The 19,256-nt window shown below is 40.5% G+C and overlaps 1 protein-coding gene across 1 annotated transcript in view; it reads right to left on the minus strand.

Annotated features, from left to right (window-relative positions):
* Positions 1 to 573: 573 nt before the first annotated feature.
* Positions 574 to 19,256, minus strand: part of ATF7IP2 (activating transcription factor 7 interacting protein 2) — a 40,646-nt gene continuing 21,963 nt past the window's right edge. Inside the window, exons 6-10 of the mRNA XM_016197587.2 lie at positions 13,742 to 13,812; positions 12,373 to 12,434; positions 11,952 to 12,021; positions 1,872 to 1,957; positions 574 to 1,253 (exon numbers count right to left, since the gene is read on the minus strand). Coding sequence (XP_016053073.2) covers positions 840 to 1,253; positions 1,872 to 1,957; positions 11,952 to 12,021; positions 12,373 to 12,434; positions 13,742 to 13,812 — 703 coding nt within the window. The 3' untranslated portion in view covers positions 574 to 839. The remainder of the gene's footprint in view (positions 1,254 to 1,871; positions 1,958 to 11,951; positions 12,022 to 12,372; positions 12,435 to 13,741; positions 13,813 to 19,256) is intronic.

Raw genomic sequence — 19,256 nt, forward strand, 5'->3', positions numbered from 1 at the left:
TGCTGGCCTCAGCTTCACCTCAGTGCTCCCTCAGGTAGAGGTATGCACGGACACATATATTGGAGCCCCTTAGTGTTATGTCCTTTCTTCAAGTAATAATGGCAGCTAGGAAATGAGCAAATACGGGTAGCAATAGGGAATCAGCAAATTAAAGCCTTAACTCTAAGGCTGACAATTCCATTTCCTCAACTGAAACAGTGGGTTGGATAATGCTTTTATAAAAGATACTCTATGTCTTGTGTACACAGCACACAATGCTTATCTAATTTTATTACATGTATAAGTATACAAACAGATTTAGGGAAAATCTCCAGACTACTTCCCCAAATGATTGATATAACAAAAGAGAAGGAGGGGCACAAATTAATAGCCCTTAGAATTTCAAAAGAATGGACAGACTTTTATTTTCATAAAATCGTGGTGGAGATGCACCCCAGGGATGATCTGTCCTCAGTAAAGAGCTGATTTTCCCTGTACCTATACTGACCACAAGCAGGTCACCAAAAGCTGGTTAACAGAGGAAATGGTGGCTGCTTGTATCCTAAGGCTTCTGATAGCAGCAGCAGCTCTGTAGTCACTGAAAGTACTGTACACAGCACAGCTTAGTGATGAGGATCCATGATAGTGTATGTTTTGGAACATATCCATTAGAAGTACTTATTGAATCAGAAATTCATGAAACTAGAGGCCATTACAACATAGGGAAGAGGACTGTCCCTATACAAAGGGCTCACAATCTTAACCGGCAAATAGTGTTAGAAGAACATTGTAAACAAACAACTTAAATATGAAAAAAACAAAAAATGTAGTACAATATATAATTATTGAAGTCTTTTCTTTTACTTACGAATTTCAGAAAACCCAGGGATAGATTTTATATCACAAAATGGTCCATATCGCCCAAAAATGTCTTTTGATTGGAGAGCAAAATAATATTTGTTGGAAGCTAAAAATTGTGATAAAGTGCATGCCATTGGGAGTGGTAAGGCTTTAATTTCTCCAATTTTCTTCCAAATTAACTTTATACCAGGGTTCTCATGGCACAGGAAGAGATGGTAGCTTTCCACAGGAGCACACTTGGGATTGATTTTGGTGATGTTCCAAGTTAGGGCAATGCCCCTGGGTCTCAGCACCCGTTTCACTTTGAGCTCAGTCTTCTGGGGAGGAAGTGTATCTCGGACTTTGTCTACCAGTTCAGGCAATGGTGGTGGCGGTGCTGGGAGAGGTGGCAGATGCTCAAAGGACTCAAGAACCTGAAACACATTTATAAAAAGTTCAGCAAGCTGAATTGGTGGGTTCTAATTATTTTAAAGTGGTCAACTGCAGTTCTACAATATATTATTTCCCATTCTTCAATCCATTTATCAGAATCATAAGAACAAAAGGATGCTTCAAGAATATGTAAGGCTGGATCCAGTCTATTTAGGCTTAAGCTTCTTTTGGAGTTAAGATTTCTACACTCTGGAATATCACACTAATCCAGAATGGGTTACGTCCCAGACATTCTGGGTAATATTCCATTTCATTTCCAAATTGTGTTCCCAAACACTGTGCTAATTTACATGAAAAGTGTGTGTACAAGAACACCCATTTTCCTCCACTCTCATCAACAATGGCTGCTACTCTTAAAAATCTTTTCTAATTTGTTGAGTAAAATAATGTATTTGTTTTAATTTCTGTACCTTCTGGAAAATTCAATTAAGTTATTTTAATTGTGTAAGTAGAGTTAAAATAACACATTTTTTAAAAGCACATTAAAATGCTTTCTAAGCTAAAACGTGACCCAAATATTTCTTCATGAGTAAAATGGGCAATTCCATGTCCACTCAATTTGGAATGACTATCCCTTACAGAGCATTTCATATCAGTACCTCGGTTGCATTTTGCACCACTGGGATTGTCTCTCTTGAGATTGAAAAAGATTTCATAGATGATTCCAGCAAGGATACTGAATTTTCTGTGAACAACACAAGGTTTAAGAAGTTAAATTTATCTGCAACAATCAATCCCTTAGCCTTTAAGGAAAGAATAGTTTACATTGTGGGTGGAATTAAATGTGAACTAAAATTATAAAACTGAAGGTAACTTTTGATAAACGTTCAAGATCCAAAGTTACCAAATACAGAGAGTTTTCCTTTAATGTGACAGGAATTCTCCACTTAAGGTAAACAGTTCAGTTATCGTATAACTGAGAACCAGGAAAAAATTACACATAGGAAAGGGCTCCCGGCTCAGTGGTCCTAGAGGTGGATTCTGTTCTGTTAGGTCAATAAGGATGTCTGCAAACACAAAGCTATTTACAATCTTGTTTGAATATGTGCAACACACAGTCCTGGAAAAAATCATGCAGGCTGGAGGAATCTATTGCTGAGGTCTGTGTTAGCCTGGAGGGAATTAGCTCGATAGGAATTGTGGACTGTGGAAAGGGAAGGGGAAGGGGAAGGAGGAGGGACAGAAGGGAGAGTGGACGGGGGATGGTGAGAGGAAGAAAGAAAAGGGGGAAAATAGGAAAAATGTGGGTGTGAGGGAGAGAAAGAGGGTTTAGTGGGCTTGAGAATGGTTTGAAAACAACTAGGGAGAGTATATATATATGGCGATGGTACGAAAGGGGCTTCATGTGGGAAAGTTGTAGGGCTGGGCAAAAGCTAACTTTCAAACATTTCAGAAATAACTTCCGAACATATCTAATAAGCAGTAAAACCATTTTAGATCCATTATGTATGCAATGATATAACTGTTTAGTATACTTTTTGAATTTCCCCAAGTGAAATATTTTATTTGTATTTTAATTTTGATGGACAAGGATAATTAAAAGTCTGCATTGTGTTTCAAATTTAATTAGTCACTTTATTTACTGGTGCTAAAAAACCTTTTTGGAAGAGGAAATGACTTTATGATTATAATTATAGGAGTCTGTACAACCTTTTTAAGCTGTTTAATTAATTAGAACTAGATTTGTAAAATCATAATCTGTATGTTAATCATCACACAAGCGCTGACACAAATAACCTTTAAATTTTCAAGTGTACAGTTTCATACAAAAAATTTTTTAAACAAATATGGCTGTCCATAACTAACATTCCTTCTTTCAACAGTTTGTAGAAATAAAGCTAGAAAGTTTTCATGGTCTAAGTCATTAAGGATTTATATATCTTAAGTTCAGATTTTATCCTAAAGATAAAAACACAACTAGATTTGTATATAAGAAACAATATTTAGTTTGTTGCTTGGAAGTCTCATTAAAAGCAATAAGTAGGGTGAAAATATTAGTTACTAAGTTATGGCAATACACCAGGCTAAAGGTGATAGAATTCTGAAATAAGTAAATATATAAACCAGATCTGTTCGCTTTTCAGGAGGCAGTACTGATGGGCTTGAAAACTGACTAGATAGTGGAATGAAGCAGATCTTCTTAGATCTGTTAAAAAAAAAAAGTCAAAAGTGACTTTTACTTCTGGCTTGGGAAACTGGGTGAGCTGGTGATAATATTAACCAAGCTTGGGAATGTGGGATTGTGAGGACCCACCAAGACAGAGGCAGGCCCCTAGGCCCCGGGGCAGGACAAAAGGCATACATGAGTGACTCAGTAAACTGCAGAGGGTGGAGGCAGTTCCAGGAATTAACTTAAATCGGTGGGTTTGACGAATACCAGGTGCACTCCAGCTTCAGGCACCTGTGGTTGAGAAACATCCTGAGCCCACCCTTCCTAAAGAATTTATAACCCATGTAACTTTGTAACTGACAATGACTGCTTGCTCACTGTAGCCCTATATAAGCTGGTGGTAAATTTAGATCGGGGTTCGAGTCAGAATTCCACTGCATTGGATACGACCGAACCCCAGCTAGCTGGAATAAAAGTCCCTTTTGCTGTTACATTATCAGCTCTGGAGTGATTGTTCTTCCGCCGCATAGGGGATCTGATTCTCAGACATAACATTTGGGGGCTCGCCTGGGATCCCCAGGCGGAGGATTAGGCAACCCTCCACTGCTGATATAGGGACATACTCTGTAGGGAGCCACGGTTACTTGGGGGCGACTCTTAGGGGTCGAGAGGCCCGAGTGGATCGATAGAGCGATCCGTGTGACCCTAGGCAAGGGAGCCTAGGAAGGTCCCGTAAATCCTGGCAGTGTGCCTGTGCGGACGCGCGGAAGGCCGCCGGGGGAGCCGGGGAGACGTCCCCGAGGCTCCAGAACCCGCTAGAGAACGGTGGGCGCCGTTCGGTAAGAGTGGGTCAGAGAGAGAAATTACGGGAATGCGCTGGCATTTTGTTTTCTGTTCACTGTCGTCTACGTCGTGTCGAATTTTTGTTGTAGCCTTTGTTACAAGTTTGCTCTGTTTAGGTATCTTTGGACCCTTCATCTGGGACCTGGCTATGGGACAGACCCAGCCCACCCCACTCTCTGTCTTTGTTGACCATTTTTCCGAGTTTAGGTCCCGAGGACGAAATTATGGCGTGAAAGTCCATAAGAGAAAACTGCAGACCTTCTGTTCGGTAGAATGGCCGACGTTTGGGGTAGGGTGGCCACCCGAGGGGACACTGTATCTCCCCACAATTAAGAAGGTCCGGGAAATTGTAAACCGAGGTGGACCCCACGGATATCCTGACCAATTCCCATATATTCTCATATGGCAGGTGATGGTTGAAAGCCCCCCTTCCTGGTTAAAACCTTTTTTGCCTCCCGAACCAACAGGAGCCCAGGTGCTGGCAGTGACCGTGAAGACTCAGCCTACGGACTCCCATGGCCCGGTGCCAGCGCCATCAGCTCCTCCTAAACCTACTCTCTCCGATGACGGCATTTATCCTTCCCTCGTAGATCTAGATGTAGAGGAGGTTCCCCCCCTTATGCTCCTCCACCGGCAGGACCAGAAGCTGTAGTCTCCAGTTCAGGGCCCCGGGGGGACAGCATTGCCAAACAACTGCGGAGACCACGGCGCCAGGAGAGGGAGAGGGCCCTTCCTCCACAGTTGCTCTCCTCTCCGAGCCATTGGTCCTGTAGGGGCTAACGGCCAGCGAGCCTACCAATACTGGCCTTTCTCCTCCAGTGACCTCTACAATTGGAAATCTCAGAATGCGCCTTTCTCTGAGAACCCCAAGGAATTAATTGCTGTCATTTTTACTCATAATCCCACTTGGGATGACTGTCAACAGCTTTTAAAGGTTCTTTTCACAACCGAAGAGAGAGAAAGGATCCTGGCGGAGGCTCGGAAGCTAGTCCCGGGCATTGATGGGCGGCCCACCACTCAACCTAACCTCATTAATGAAGGCTTTCCCCTGGACCGTCCCACTTGAGATTTCGACCAAGATCAAGGTAGGGAGCGTCTTCGAGTGTACCGCCAGGTTCTAATGGCCGGTCTCCGTGCTGCGGCTTGAAAGTCCACTAATTTGGCAAAGGTAAATGCAGTCAGGCAGGAAGCCAATGAGACTCAGGGAGCTTTTCTTGAGAGACTCTATGAGGCCTTCAGGCAATATACTCCTATGTACCCCTTAGCCGCAGAATCCAAGGCCGCGGTAGTCTTAGCTTTTGTGAACCAAGCAGCCCCTGACATTAGGAAGAAATTACAAAAGATAGAGGGGCTCGGGGAACAGTCAGTGCAGGACTTACTAAAAGTAGCAGAGAAAGTGTATAACAACCGGGAGACACCAGAAGAACGAGCAGACAGGCTCAGGAGGGAAGATCAGGAGAGAATGGAGAAAATTAGACAAGAAGATAGGGAATTTCAAGTTAAGGAAAATTGAAGACACCAGAAAGAACTAGCCAAGATATTTTTTGCAGGCGCCAGGGAGGGACTGGAAAAGATTAGGCAGGAGAAACCCTGGCAGGCTGGCCGAGGCCCACGACAGTCCAGACTAGGGAGAGATCAATGCGCCCTCTGCAAGAAAAAAGGACATTGGAAGTCAGAGTGCCCATCCCGCGGAGGGCCAGGCAAAGGGGGCACAGAGTTTAAGCCCAGAGAGGCTGCTCGGGTACTTGTGGCCGGGGAAGACAGTGACTAGGGCCCTACTGGAAGCACCGGCCTTAACGCTACCTGATCCGACCAAGGCTTTCCAGCTATTTGTAGATGAAAGAAAGGGGGTAGCTAAGGGGGTATTGCTCCAGATTCTGGGACCCTGGAGAAAGCCGGTTGCTTACTTGTCAAAGAAATTGGACCCCGTCACAGCAAGATGGCCTCCATGCTTATGGATCATAGCTGCCACTGCGACACTAGTACATGACGCTGACAAACTGACTTTCGGACAGCAACTGTCGATCACCACCCCCCATGCAATAGAGGGAATATTAAGGCAACCCCCCCGGTAAGTGACTATCCAATGCCGGCTGACTCACTACCAAGGCCTCCTATTAGATCCGCCCCGGGTCACGTTTGAAGCCCTGGCTGCCCTGAACCCCGCCCCCTACTCCCTGATCTGGAAGCCCCGCTACATGACTGCTCAGAAATCCTAGCCGAGGTGACGGCGGTTCCAAGAGACTTACGGGACCGGCCGTTAAACAATTCTGACCTGACTTGGTATACAGACGGGAGCAGCTACGTAGAGCGAGGGAAGCGATACGTGGGAGAGGCAGTGGTAGATCAGAAAGGGGAAATAGTCTGGGCCCAGGCGCTACCGAGAGGCACATCGGCCCAGCGAGCAGAACTGATAGCCCTTGCCGAAGCCCTCGAGCGGGCAGAGGGACGGAGACTCACTGTTCACACAGACAGCCGATACACCTTTGGGACTGCACATCTCCACGGGGCAATCTATCGGGAGCGAGGTTTCCTCACTGCTGAAGGAAAGGAGATTAAAAACAAGGAGGACATTTTACGGCTGCTATCGGCGGTACAGAAACTGAAAGCCATTGCCATCGTACGTGTCCCCGGCCATCAGAAGGGAGGAGCTCCGGAGGCAGCAGGAAACCAGGCGGCCGATACTGCGGTGTGTGAGGTGGCGAAAAGCGGTACAACTACCATTCTGAGTCTGCAGCTCCCACCACCAGGCATGGGTAAGCCACCCCCCACCCCATTGTATTCCAAGGACAATATCCAGTGGGTCACTCAGAAGGCAGGCACCGAGGCTGGGTTGGACCTCTGGTATCAAGACCCTGAAGGGAAACTGCTGCTGCCAGAGGACCTGGGAAAACATCTAATCCTACATCTGCACCAGACTACACATCTAGGAGAAAAGAAAATGGGCTACCTCTTAGAGACCGCCAAGCTCCGGTTTCACCATCAAAGAAGGACTCTCAGAGAAACGATCGACCAGTGTCGTGCCTGCCAGGTCATGAAGTCTAGAAAAGTAACCCATCAACATTCAGGTAGGAGGGGGAGAGGGTGGAAGCTGGGGGTAAGCTGGGAGATAGACTTTACAGAGGTAAGGCCAGGAAGGTACGGATATAAATATCTATTAGTTGACACCTTTTCTGGGTGGGCTGAGGCATTCCCCACAAAGAGAGAAACTGCCTCCATAGTAGCAAAGAAAATTTTAGAAGATATCGTCCCACGATACGGGGTGCCTGAGAAAATAGCTTCAGACAACGGCCCTGCTTTTGTCAGCAAAATCATACAGGGTCTGTCCCGGATCTTGGGGACTGATTGGAAACTACATTGTGAATATAATCCCCAAAGTTCCGGGCAAGTAGAAAGGATGAATAGATCAATCAAGGAGACTTTATCTAAATTGGCAATAGAAACTGGCGGGGACTGGGTCACGCTCCTACCTTATGCCCTGTTCCGGGTTAGAAATACCCCATATGTGCTTAACCTCACGCCATTTGAAATCCTTTACGGTAGGGCCCCCCCCGCCCCGGTGTACCCCACCGGACCAGAACCCAAGGGGGAGGTTCTGTCAGAACTGGCTGAACTTACAAAGGCCATCAAGGCACTACAAGCTATCCAGAAGGAGATCTGGCCTGCCGTCGCGGCAGCACATAGGGATTTGGAGCCGACTTCCGACCCAAAACATGGGATTGAGCCCGGAGACTGGGTATGGGTGCAGAGACATCAGACAAAAACCCTAGAACCTCACTGGAAAGGGCCTTATGTTGTGCTTCTTGTGACCCCCACTGCCCTCAAGGTTGACAGTATAGGTTCCTGGATCCACCACTCCCACATCAGGAAGGCCAGCGCCAGGGAACAGGAGACCGCCCGAACCAGCTGGAGAGTTGAGCCCCATCAAGAGGACCCACTGAAGCTTAAGATAAGCAGAAAGAATGTATAAGTTTACTTCCACCCCCACCACCACCCCGGGGGAAAGAAACGAGCCCCTTTGGGAGCTCCTAACAACTGCTTATGCCGCTCTGAATACCTCCAACCCAAATGTAACTACCTCCTGCTGGCTTTGCTATGATATCCGGCCCCCTTTCTATGAAGCTGTTGGTCTAAATTCTACATTTAACACCTTGGAGGACGCATCTCCTACCGAGTGTAACTGGGGGGACAGGAGGGTTGGATTAACCCTCCAGGAGGTGTCCTGACGAGGAATGTGTGTAGGAACCGTACCCTCAGCTAAGCAAGTTATGTAGCTCAATCAATGCCACTCTAACAGCTAAGTGGACCATACCAGCGACTGGGGGATGGTGGATTTGTTCTAAAACAGGGCTGACCCCATGTTTAAGCAAGAATGTTTTTGATGCCAGTAGTGAGTATTGCGTAATGGTTGCGGTACTCCCCAAAGTACTGTATCACCCAGAAGAAATGTTCTCTTACTGGGGGCCCCAACCCCCTGCCTCTCCAAGGAGGCGCCACGAACCAATTACTGCCATCACCATAGCCACCCTATTTGGGTTAGGGCTAGCGGGAGCAGGAACGGGCATTGCTTCTCTAGCCACTCACCATCAGGGACTAAGCTCCCTAAGGGCCGCCGTAGATGAAGATATAGACAGAATAGGGAAAACCATCTCCCACCTTACCGCGTCTCTGAACTCCCTATCCGAGGTGGTTTTACAGAATCAGTGGGCCCTCGACTTAGTATTTCTCCAACAAGGGGGCCTATGTGCGGCATTAGGAGAAGAATGCTGCTTCTACGCCGACCACACCGGCGCAGTGAAAGAGTCAATGGCCAAGGTGAGAGAGGGGCTTGAAAAGAGAAAACGGGAATGGGAAGCCCAGGAGAGCTGGTTTGAGTCTTGGTTCAATAAATCTCCCTGGCTAACCATCCTTATCTCAACCTTAGCAGGACCATTAATAATCCTGCTCCTATTACTTACTGTCGGTCCTTGCATTTTTAACAAACTCATATCTTTTGTCAAAGACAGGGTTAATACCATCCAGTTAATGGTACTGCAGCAACAGTACCACTCCCTACCCTCTCATACGAATGAGGACGATTCCTCATTATGAGGAAAAAGAAAAGGGGGGAATGTGAGGACCCACCAAGACAGAGGCAGGCCCCTAGGCCCCAGGGCAGGACAAAAGGCATACATGAGTGACTCAGTAAACTGCAGAGGGTGGAGGCAGTTCCAGGAATTAATTTAAATCGGTGGGTTTGACGAATACCAGGTGCACTCCAGCTTCAGGCACCTGTGGTTGAGAAACATCCTGAGCCCACCCTTCCTAAAGAATTTATAACCCATGTAACTTTGTAACTGACAATGATTGCTTGCTCACTGTAGCCCTATATAAGCTTGTGGTAAATTTAGATCGGGGTTCGAGTCAGAATTCCACTGTGTTGGATACGACTGAACCCCAGCTAGCTGGAATAAAAGTCCCTTTTGCTGTTACATTATCAGCTCTGGAGTGATTGTTCTTCCGCCGCATAGGGGATCTGATTCTCAGACAAAACAGGATATGGTCTAAGTTTGACCTGACTCTTAGTCAGAATTGGACATTCTAAAAGATAAACTGACATTACCATGAGTTGGCATCATGAATTAGCATGATTTCTCTTTCTAATTGCTAGATTTCAAACTGAAGTACCCAAATTAGAAGTATGATATACTTCGTTAGGCACTGAATTAATCTGCATTCTTACTTTTTATTTTACTGTATCTCAAAATCCTATATTATGTTGTTTAGAAACAACTTAGTAATAGTAATCATTAAAAAGTAACTGACTACTCCAATTTATTTTTCAAATCTTCATCTTGAAACTGGAAATTGAAGGGTTTTAAAATTCTATTATGAGGTACCTGGAGATTCCAATGGTTCCAACTTTTGTTGGATCCACAGTTGAAAAAGGAGAAGGAACTGGATTATATGCTTCCTATACTAATCTCCATTTAAAAATATTACATAATTTACTAATGCTAATGAGTGGAATTCAAATATTTCATCAAAAAAGTACCACAGCCCTGGCAGGCATGGCTCAGTTGGTAGAGCGTTGTCCGGCGCATCAAAAGGTTGCTGGTACGATTCCCAGTCAGGGCACATGCCCAGGTTGCTGTTTAATTCCCAGTAGGGGGCATGCAGAAGGCAGCTGATCAATGTTTCTCTCACATTGATGTTTCTCTCTCTCCCTCTCCCTCTCCCTTTCTCTCTCTCTAAAATCAATAAAAACATTAAAAAGAGTCATTCAAGTACAGTTATAAAGAGATGATACCTTATAATTGATTTCCAGCCCCAGGGGATTATATTTTATTTCTCTGTGTTTAAATCTGAGAAACAGGGCACTGCTGTCACTCTTCCTCTACATTTTCATGTTATACCTGTGAACCCCAAGAAGGAATTCATCTACTCAGATGGACTTGGACTCTCCATGGTTTACTGGGCCTAAAGTCAAAATTAAGAATCTAGTTGTTTACTGACAGGGGCCTCTGAAGTAGAGGAAGAACCACAAGCTGAATTCTGCTTCCCCACACTATGACCTGTGTGTTTACGCTGTTGCCTGAGTTAATTACTGCAGAGAAGTTCTTTATTCTGTTATTGCCATGTTATCCAACCAATAGACTATGACCTGCCCCTGATCAATCAGAACTGTACAAAATGTACCCGTATTTGAATTTATACTGACCAATCCAAACTGTACAATTTGGAAACTTCACTTACATGAGGCAGGCTAAAAAGGGAACCACGGGTGGGAAATTTTCCATAAAAAATGGCCTCTCCTTTGTTTTGGGAGAGCACTTTTGGTTTCTTCTACCTGAGGCCTTGTCTTCAAAGGTTTGCAAACTGTTATTTGAATAAAGTCTCTCCTTTTTTGCCCCACTGCCTTTTGTTGGATTTGTTTATGCCCTAGCATCCTCTCACAACTGCTATTGTTATAGTTAAGGAAACGAACGTGTGTGCCATAGGTAAAAAAAAATTCATAAAAGCACTAAACAACCCAGATATCTTTCACTGAGTGAATGGATAAACTATTATACATAAACTACTATACATCCGTAACATGGAATACTACTCAGCAATAAAAAGTAATACCACTGCCCGGCTGGGCCTGACTCAGCAGTTGAGCACCGACCTAGGATCCAGGAGACTGAGTTTTGATTCCCTGTCAGGGCACATGCCCGGGTTGTGGGCTGCACCCCCAGTTAGGGGTGTGCAGGAGGCAGCCAATTAATGACTCTCTCATCACTGATGTTTCTCTTTCCCTCTCCTTTTCTTTCTTTGAAATCAAAAAAGATATATATATATATATATTTTAAAATTTAATACCACTAGAACACCCAACAACTTAGATAACCTTCATGGGGAATCATGCTACATGAAAGAAGCCAATCTCATAAGGATACACATTGCATCTTCACATTTATATAACATCCATGAAATAACCTAATCATAAAGGTAGAAACAGATTCATGGCTGTCTGGGTTTAGGCACTGGGGGCAGGAAGTGGGTGCCTATAAAAGGGTTAAGCATGAGGGAATCTTGTAGTGATAGAACAGTTGTGTAATTTGTGGTAGCAGTGACATGAATCTATACATGTGAAAAAATTGTGTCGAGCTATAAGCACACACACTAAAACAAACTTCATAAACAGGTCAAATGCATTTTTTGTCACCCTTCCTTCTTTTTTAAAAAAGAAAGACAAATCCTTTACCTGTGCTGCAGTTTGATAGGCCTTCTTTCGTCAGGTCAATCACAGAATCAAGGTTCTTTTTTAATATAGTCTAAAAAGTTAGGTTAAAAAAGTAAAAATTTTTGCCTCAATAGCAGAAAAACGTTTTTAAAAAAATAAAGTTCATCATTTTAAATTACCATATAGAAGCTAGAGACTGAACATTCTATAAGTCTTTATGGTTTAACTATCCTGTGAAAAAGAACCTCATAAAATACTGTACAGTTTCTGAGAATATGACTAGGCAGAGTCCAAATAAGTTAATTTGGTAAGTACGACTGTAAAATATGCTTATCATTAGCTGTTTGGTTTTAATGTAAGCTAGACTAGAACCTGATTATGCTAACTACTAGAACTAACATATTCAAATAAACAACATTTAAAGGCAATATTTATTACCTACCATAACTTCAGTATCAGCATTAGGTGAATTGTTAGAATTTCCTGATGTAATTTTTCCAGTATCTGAAAGAAAATTATTAAAATATGAACACTTGACAAGTTTATTAAACTATTAAATATTTATGAACTTTAATATATGACTGCTGAACACAGTAATAACGGAATGTTAATTAGCCGTTTCTTATACAATCATGGAGTAACTCAATCGGTTTTACCTATTCCAATGACTGAGGAGCAAGTTAAAAATAAATCTAATTTTGGTTCAAAAGATTTTGTCCTTCTGTAACTTTACAACTATATTAGTAATTCTTGAAAATCTATCTGTAATAGCATTTGAGGAAATAAACTTGGAAATGTACACATTTTTTAGTCAGTATATTTTCACTACCTGAGATGGCTGAGCATTCTTCATAGAACCAGTAAGAAAGCCTCAGAAATAACTTAAACTATTTTATTCACAATCTTAACACCAGAAGGGCAATTAAGTAGCTGTATAAGTGGAGGCAAAACTTTCTGAAATTAAGATGCAAATACTCTAATATATCATAAAAAATGAAAAGGAAATGGAGAATTCTGAATGGGAAATTATGGGCCAACAAGAGAGCTATTTTGAAGGAAATTTATTGGAAATTTAAGGTTAAAGTGTAATAAGTATACATAAGTATGAACATTGTCCCGATACGCTAAGGTTGCAGGTTCCATCCCGGGTCAGGGCACATACAAGAATCAACCAATCAATGCATAAGTAAGTGGAACAACAAATCGATGTTTCTTCTTCCCCTGTCTCTCTCTCTAAATCAATTAAAAAAAAAAAAAAAAAAAAAAAAGAATAGCCAAACTCTAAATTTTAAGTAGACTGTAAAAGATAACTTAATAGATAAACAAACCACCAGCCCTGGCCGGGTAGCTCAGCTGGTTAGAGCATCATCCCAATACTCCAATATTGTGGGTTGGATCTCTGGTCAGGGCACATATAGGAAGCAACAATGGATGCATAAATAAGTGAAACAACAAATCAATGTCTCTCTCTCTTGAAAATCAATAAAATAAAAATTAAAAAACAAAAGCACCAACACAGGCCAGAACAAACAAGTGAAAATAATGTATATGAAAGGGAAGTAGTTTTATAACTTATAAAGCCATTAAACAAACAGTAAAGAAACAAAAGGCCATAAATTGATAAACAGGGTTAAAAAGAAACTTCAATTATATTGAGAAGTCATTTATTTATTTAGGTAATATAAATAAAAAATAAAACATTTTTGAGAGTAGAATTTTATCTTATTAAAAGATAATATTCAATTCTCTAAACAAGTACTGATTTGAAGCTTTCTGATTTGATAGATCACATTTTTATCAACTTAAGATACCTGTTAGATTTGATGTAATTGGTGTTATCAAACTAGGGCTTTCCACAGAAATCAGCATAACATCATCGTTACTAAAATGATAAAAGAAATTAAAAACAAAAATGAACTAAGCATGCATTATTAGGCTTAAACATACAATCAATGGTTAGAATTCTTCTAACTTAACATTTCACACATGACATATTTTAATCTAATAATTTGTGGGGGGTGGAGGCTGTGGGGGTGGGGGGGGGAAGAAGGAATGGAAATAATAAAACCAAATACCCAAGAAACTCCATGTATTACCAAGTATATGACCAAAAGTCAAGGACATACAATAATGATAGGCCCTTAACACTCAGTAGAGATCTACTTACAATGAATCCAAACACATTATATCTAAGTATACAATATACATAAGTGTGTGAAATATAAAAAGTCACTCTAGCACATATACTTGCCTTCATGAAAACGAAACAACATATAAATCAAAGAAACCCATTAAGATACTTTGACTCTTATACAGAACTAGAACAAAGCTATTAAAAATTAATTCTGCAACTACATTATATCACTATAGTAGCAATATTTACCAGACATTTACTAAACTGAGGCATTGATGGTAAATGATACTGATTATGGTTATGAAATACCCTGAGTTAGAAGACTGTCTTCTGCTCCCATTTGACCCTGATACCACTTTTATGAGTTGACATTTAAATCAAAATTTTTGTTAAGAAAATCTTGACACAAACTTCATTAAGCCCATAAAATTGCTAGATAAATTTTCTATACCATTTTCTTATAGATGTTTTTAATTTTTAGGTTTTGTATTTAGATCTATAATCCATTTCAAGCTATTTTTACATATGGTGTGAGATAAGAGTTGAGGTTCACTTTACTCCTCTGGTTATTTCAATATTTGTTGAAAAGACTCTCTTTTCACCATTAAATTACTTTGGCATCTTTGTTGAAAACCAATGGGCTATAAGTATATTTTCTAATCTGTCCATTGATTTATGTGTCTATACTTATGCTAACACCACTGTCTTCATTACTATAGCTTGAAAGTAAGTCTTGAACTCATGTAGTTTATGTCTTCTAACTTGTTTTTCTTTTACAACATTGTTTTCATCTTCTAGGTCTTCATTTCACGTAAGTTTTCAACCAGATTGTTACTTTCTACAAAAAATGCTGCCAGGATTTTGATTGAGATTGCATTAAATTTACAGAACAATTTTGGTGAAGTTACATAAATAATTCTCTGATTTGTAAATATGGCATATCTCACTATATAGTTTTAGGTCTCCTTTAATGTCTCTCAGCAATATTTTGTACTTTAAAAAAATTAATAAACTTTTTAAAAGCAGTTTTAGGTTTATAGCAAAACTGAGTGGAAAGTACAGAAAGTTCTCCTTATGCCCCGGCTCCCCACCCTCCCTATCAAAATCCTGTACCAAAGTGGTACGCTTGTTACAACTGATGCACCTACACTCACACATCATTATCACCCAAAGTCCATAGTTTACAATAAGGTTCACTCTTAATGTACATTCTACGGGTTTTGACAAATGTATAGAAACTGTAAAAGATAAACTTAATAGATAAACCACCAGCCCTGGCTGGGTAGCTCAACGGGTTAGAGCATCATCCCAATGACATGAATCCACCATTAAAGTACCATACAGAGTAGTTTCTCTGACCTAAAAATCCCATGCTCTGCCTATTCATCTCTCCCGTAACCCTGGCAACATTTGATCTTTTTATTGTCTCCAGTTTTGTCTTTTCTAGAATGCCATATGTTGGAATCATATAGTGCGTAGCCTTCTCAGCTTGGCTTCTTTCACTTAGTCATATGCATCTAAGTTTCCTCCATGTCTTTTCACAGCTTGATAGCTGCTGCTGCTTCTTTAGCACTGTTAATATTCCACTGTCTGAAGGAACCAGTTATTTATCCAGTCACCTACTGGAGGACATCTTGGTTGCCACCAAGTTTTGGGAATTATAAATAAAACTGCATTTTGTATGATCCATTTGCTTTTTCTTAGCATTATCAATCATACTTCTTTTTTTAGTGGCTGCCCTAGAGTTTGCAAAACACATTTACAACTAATTCGAGTCCACTTTCATATATAACATTATACTGCTTCAGAAACAGGCCTTTAGTAATGTAGTGGTAAGATGTGGAAGAGGGGAAGCATTCTACTAGTCCATAATTAGGTTTCAGTCTCTTAGGGAGTCTGTGCCCCTGGAACGTGAACTTCAGTACCCTCCCTGTCCTCCCCTCCCCTCCTTAGATGAGACAGTTTGGCTAGAGGGGCTCAGAATTGGGTATTTTCCTTCTTCCATGTGGAAGGCCACAGGAGCAGGAGTTGGGTATTTCCTTTCCCCTAGGTAAGTCAAGCTCTGATAATAGATTCTCCTGAAGGCAGGCTGTGTTAAGAGAGAGCTCTGGCTGGGGTATTTCAAAAGGTTCCTTTTACCTTCCACCTGCTGGAAACATGAGGGGATTTTTTTCTCCAATATTCACTGTGAGGAGCTTCTGGAGGTAAAACTCACAAAACTGTGGGGTCCCCCTATAACTGTCCTCCTACTCCCAGGGTTTTAGATTTTCATACAAGCAGAAACCTCCACTAGTTCTTGTGGAGCTTTCTGCTTATGGGTTTCTGTTCCAATTCCAGTAGGTTGTGATTCTCAGTTTCTGCCTGTTTGTCTTTCCAATTTGGGGGGCAGAAGTTTGCTCTGTGACTCTAGTTCTCTGATGGATCTAAGAAGAGTTGTTGATATTTTTAGTTTGTTCAGCTTTTCAATTGTTGTTAGAATAAAGGGATGACTCCTTACATGCTGGACCGGAAATCTGAAGCCTACTTTGTTGTTTTAAAGTTATGTCTTACAGATATTTTAGGAATTTTATCCCTGTGTGTACCATTCTTTGATATTATTGTAAATGGTACTGATTTTAAATATCAAATTCCAACTGCTTATTGCTTGTACATAAAAATAGAGAAATAGTATGACATATTTTTACATATATATATAAAAACATATATATATATGTTTATATATATATATATATATATATATATATATATATATAAACACCACATATTATAGAGGTAGTATAATATACACACACACATATATATCCTATATAGACACAGAAAATTTTGTATTTATCCTATATATTTAATTTCCAGCACTTTTCATTACTTTACCTTTGCATAGATCTAAATTTCCATCTGGTATTATTTTTCTTCTGCCTGAAGAACTTCCTTTAACATTTCTTGTAGTGCAGGTCTGCTGCTCATGTATTCTTTTCACTTTTTAGTGTGAAAAATCCTTTTTTCCTCTACACATCTGAAATATATTTTCACCGAGTGTAGAAATTTGAATGAACAGTTTTTCTTTCAATGTTTTAGAGATGTCTCTCCATTTCAATACTTTAGAGATGTCTTCTAGTTTGCATATAGTTACAGTGAGAAGTCTCCTGATCTTATGGCTCCTTTTAAGATTTTCTTGTTACCACTGACTCTCAGCAATCTGATTATGGTATGTTTTATCTTTACTCTTCTTCTGCTTAAGTTTGTTAATTAATTTATTTTTTTACATTTATGGGTTTAGAGTTTTCACCAAATTAGGAACAATCTTTCCGATTCCCTCACCCCCTGCCTAGAGATACTCCAATGATACACATATTAGACTGCTTGACAGTGTTTCATAGGTCTCTAATGCTATGTTCATTTTTTTATTAGTCTTTTTCTTCTCATGCTTTTGTTTAAAGTTTCTATTGCTATTTCACTGATTTAAAAAATCAATAATTATCTGTTCTGTTGTTAGTCTTATCCAATGTACTTTTCACTTTATGGACTTTTTCATCTCTGGAAGTTCAATTTGGGTATTTGGGTCTTTTAAAAAAAATCTCTCTCTCATCATGTTCACACTTTCCACTACATTGATAATAGCAGTTTCATGCTGTCTGCTATGTCCATCAACCATATTATTTCTATGTCTGTTTTCATCATTTCAGTTTTCTCCTTGTTACAGTTTATTTGTTACTTTGCATGACTATAAAGTAATTTTTGATTAGATGTCAGACACTGTAAAATTTACAGTTGGATGATGTTTCATCCCTTCAAAGAGTGTTGGACTTTTGTTTTCTGCTGATGAATTGTTCAGAATTCATTTGATTCCTTGAGACATTTTAGTTTTTTTTTTTTTGGTAGGTCCACTGCAGTCTTTAGTCCAAGACTAATTTAGCTCCCCTATAGCTACACCCATCTAATACGGACTCTACCTGTTTTTCCATGATATTGTAAGTCTCTTCATTATAGTCAGTTGGAGAGCAAAATGTCTGACCCGTGTAAAACTGCCAAGACATGTTTGGCATCCTTTTCAATGGTTTTCTCTAGCCTCTTGTAGTTTCATACTTTGCTAGAATCCACAGAGGGCTATGTCTTAAGAACCAGAATGAACAAGAGTAGGAGGAGCATCACCAAAATGAAAACAAGTCTCAATTTACAGTTCCCTGAGTAGATTAGGTATCAGGCCTTGCTCTATCTGCCAGAGGAGAGAAAAATCTTGTCTATAAGAAGATGCTATATTCAGAACCTCACCAATTTTTTAGAAATCGCCAAGTATGCCAACAGACAGAAACCAATGATCAGAAACTGACAGAACACCAATAGAAACATATATAGATGATCCAGATACTGGAGTTATAAAACAATGGCATTAAACTACGATTAACAGTTTTAAGAATACTGAGGAAAGATAGAGAATATAGTTAAAACAAAAAGAACATCAGAAAAGTAGAATCTATGAAAATGACTACAATGAAATTAAGAAGAGTCAATTTATATTAAGACACTCTTGTGAAAGCGGGAAGATCTGGGGTGGGAAAAGATACTTATAGTAAACATATCTGACAAAAGAATGGAAAAAGAAAGGCAACTCAAAAGAAAAACATGCAGAAGATGTCCAAATGGCCAACAAACATAAAAATGTGCTTAACTTCTTTATTAGAAGGAAATACAAATTAAAACTAATATGTGATGCTATAAACGCACCAGTGTGGCTAAAATAAATAGGCAGACAGATAATACCAAGTATCGGCAAAAATATGGAGTAAAAATCTTATGTACTTTCAGTGGGAGGGTAACAAACATGGTACAACTACTTTGGTAAAGTGTTTGGTAGTATCTATTAAACCTGAAAATACACATACCCTATGGCCTACCAATTCCATTTATAGGCAAATGCCCAACAGAAATGTAAGTAAGTACATTCACCAAAAGACATGTAAAACAATGTTTGTAGTAAAATTAGTGGTCATCATTTATTCCATCTGCAAATCCAGATGCCTATCAAGAGTTGTGAATGGGTAAATTGTGTTGTATTCATATGATGGACATTATATAGCAATGATGATAGACATTATATAGCAATAAATTATTGCTGCTAAGCAACAGCCTGGATGAATCTCACAACACATACTGGGCTAAAGAGGCAAGAAAGGGTTCACTGAGTGTGATTCCTT

Source organism: Miniopterus natalensis, chromosome 3, assembly GCF_054644295.1.
Source record: "Miniopterus natalensis isolate mMinNat1 chromosome 3, mMinNat1.hap1, whole genome shotgun sequence".
Lineage (NCBI taxonomy): Eukaryota > Metazoa > Chordata > Mammalia > Chiroptera > Miniopteridae > Miniopterus > Miniopterus natalensis.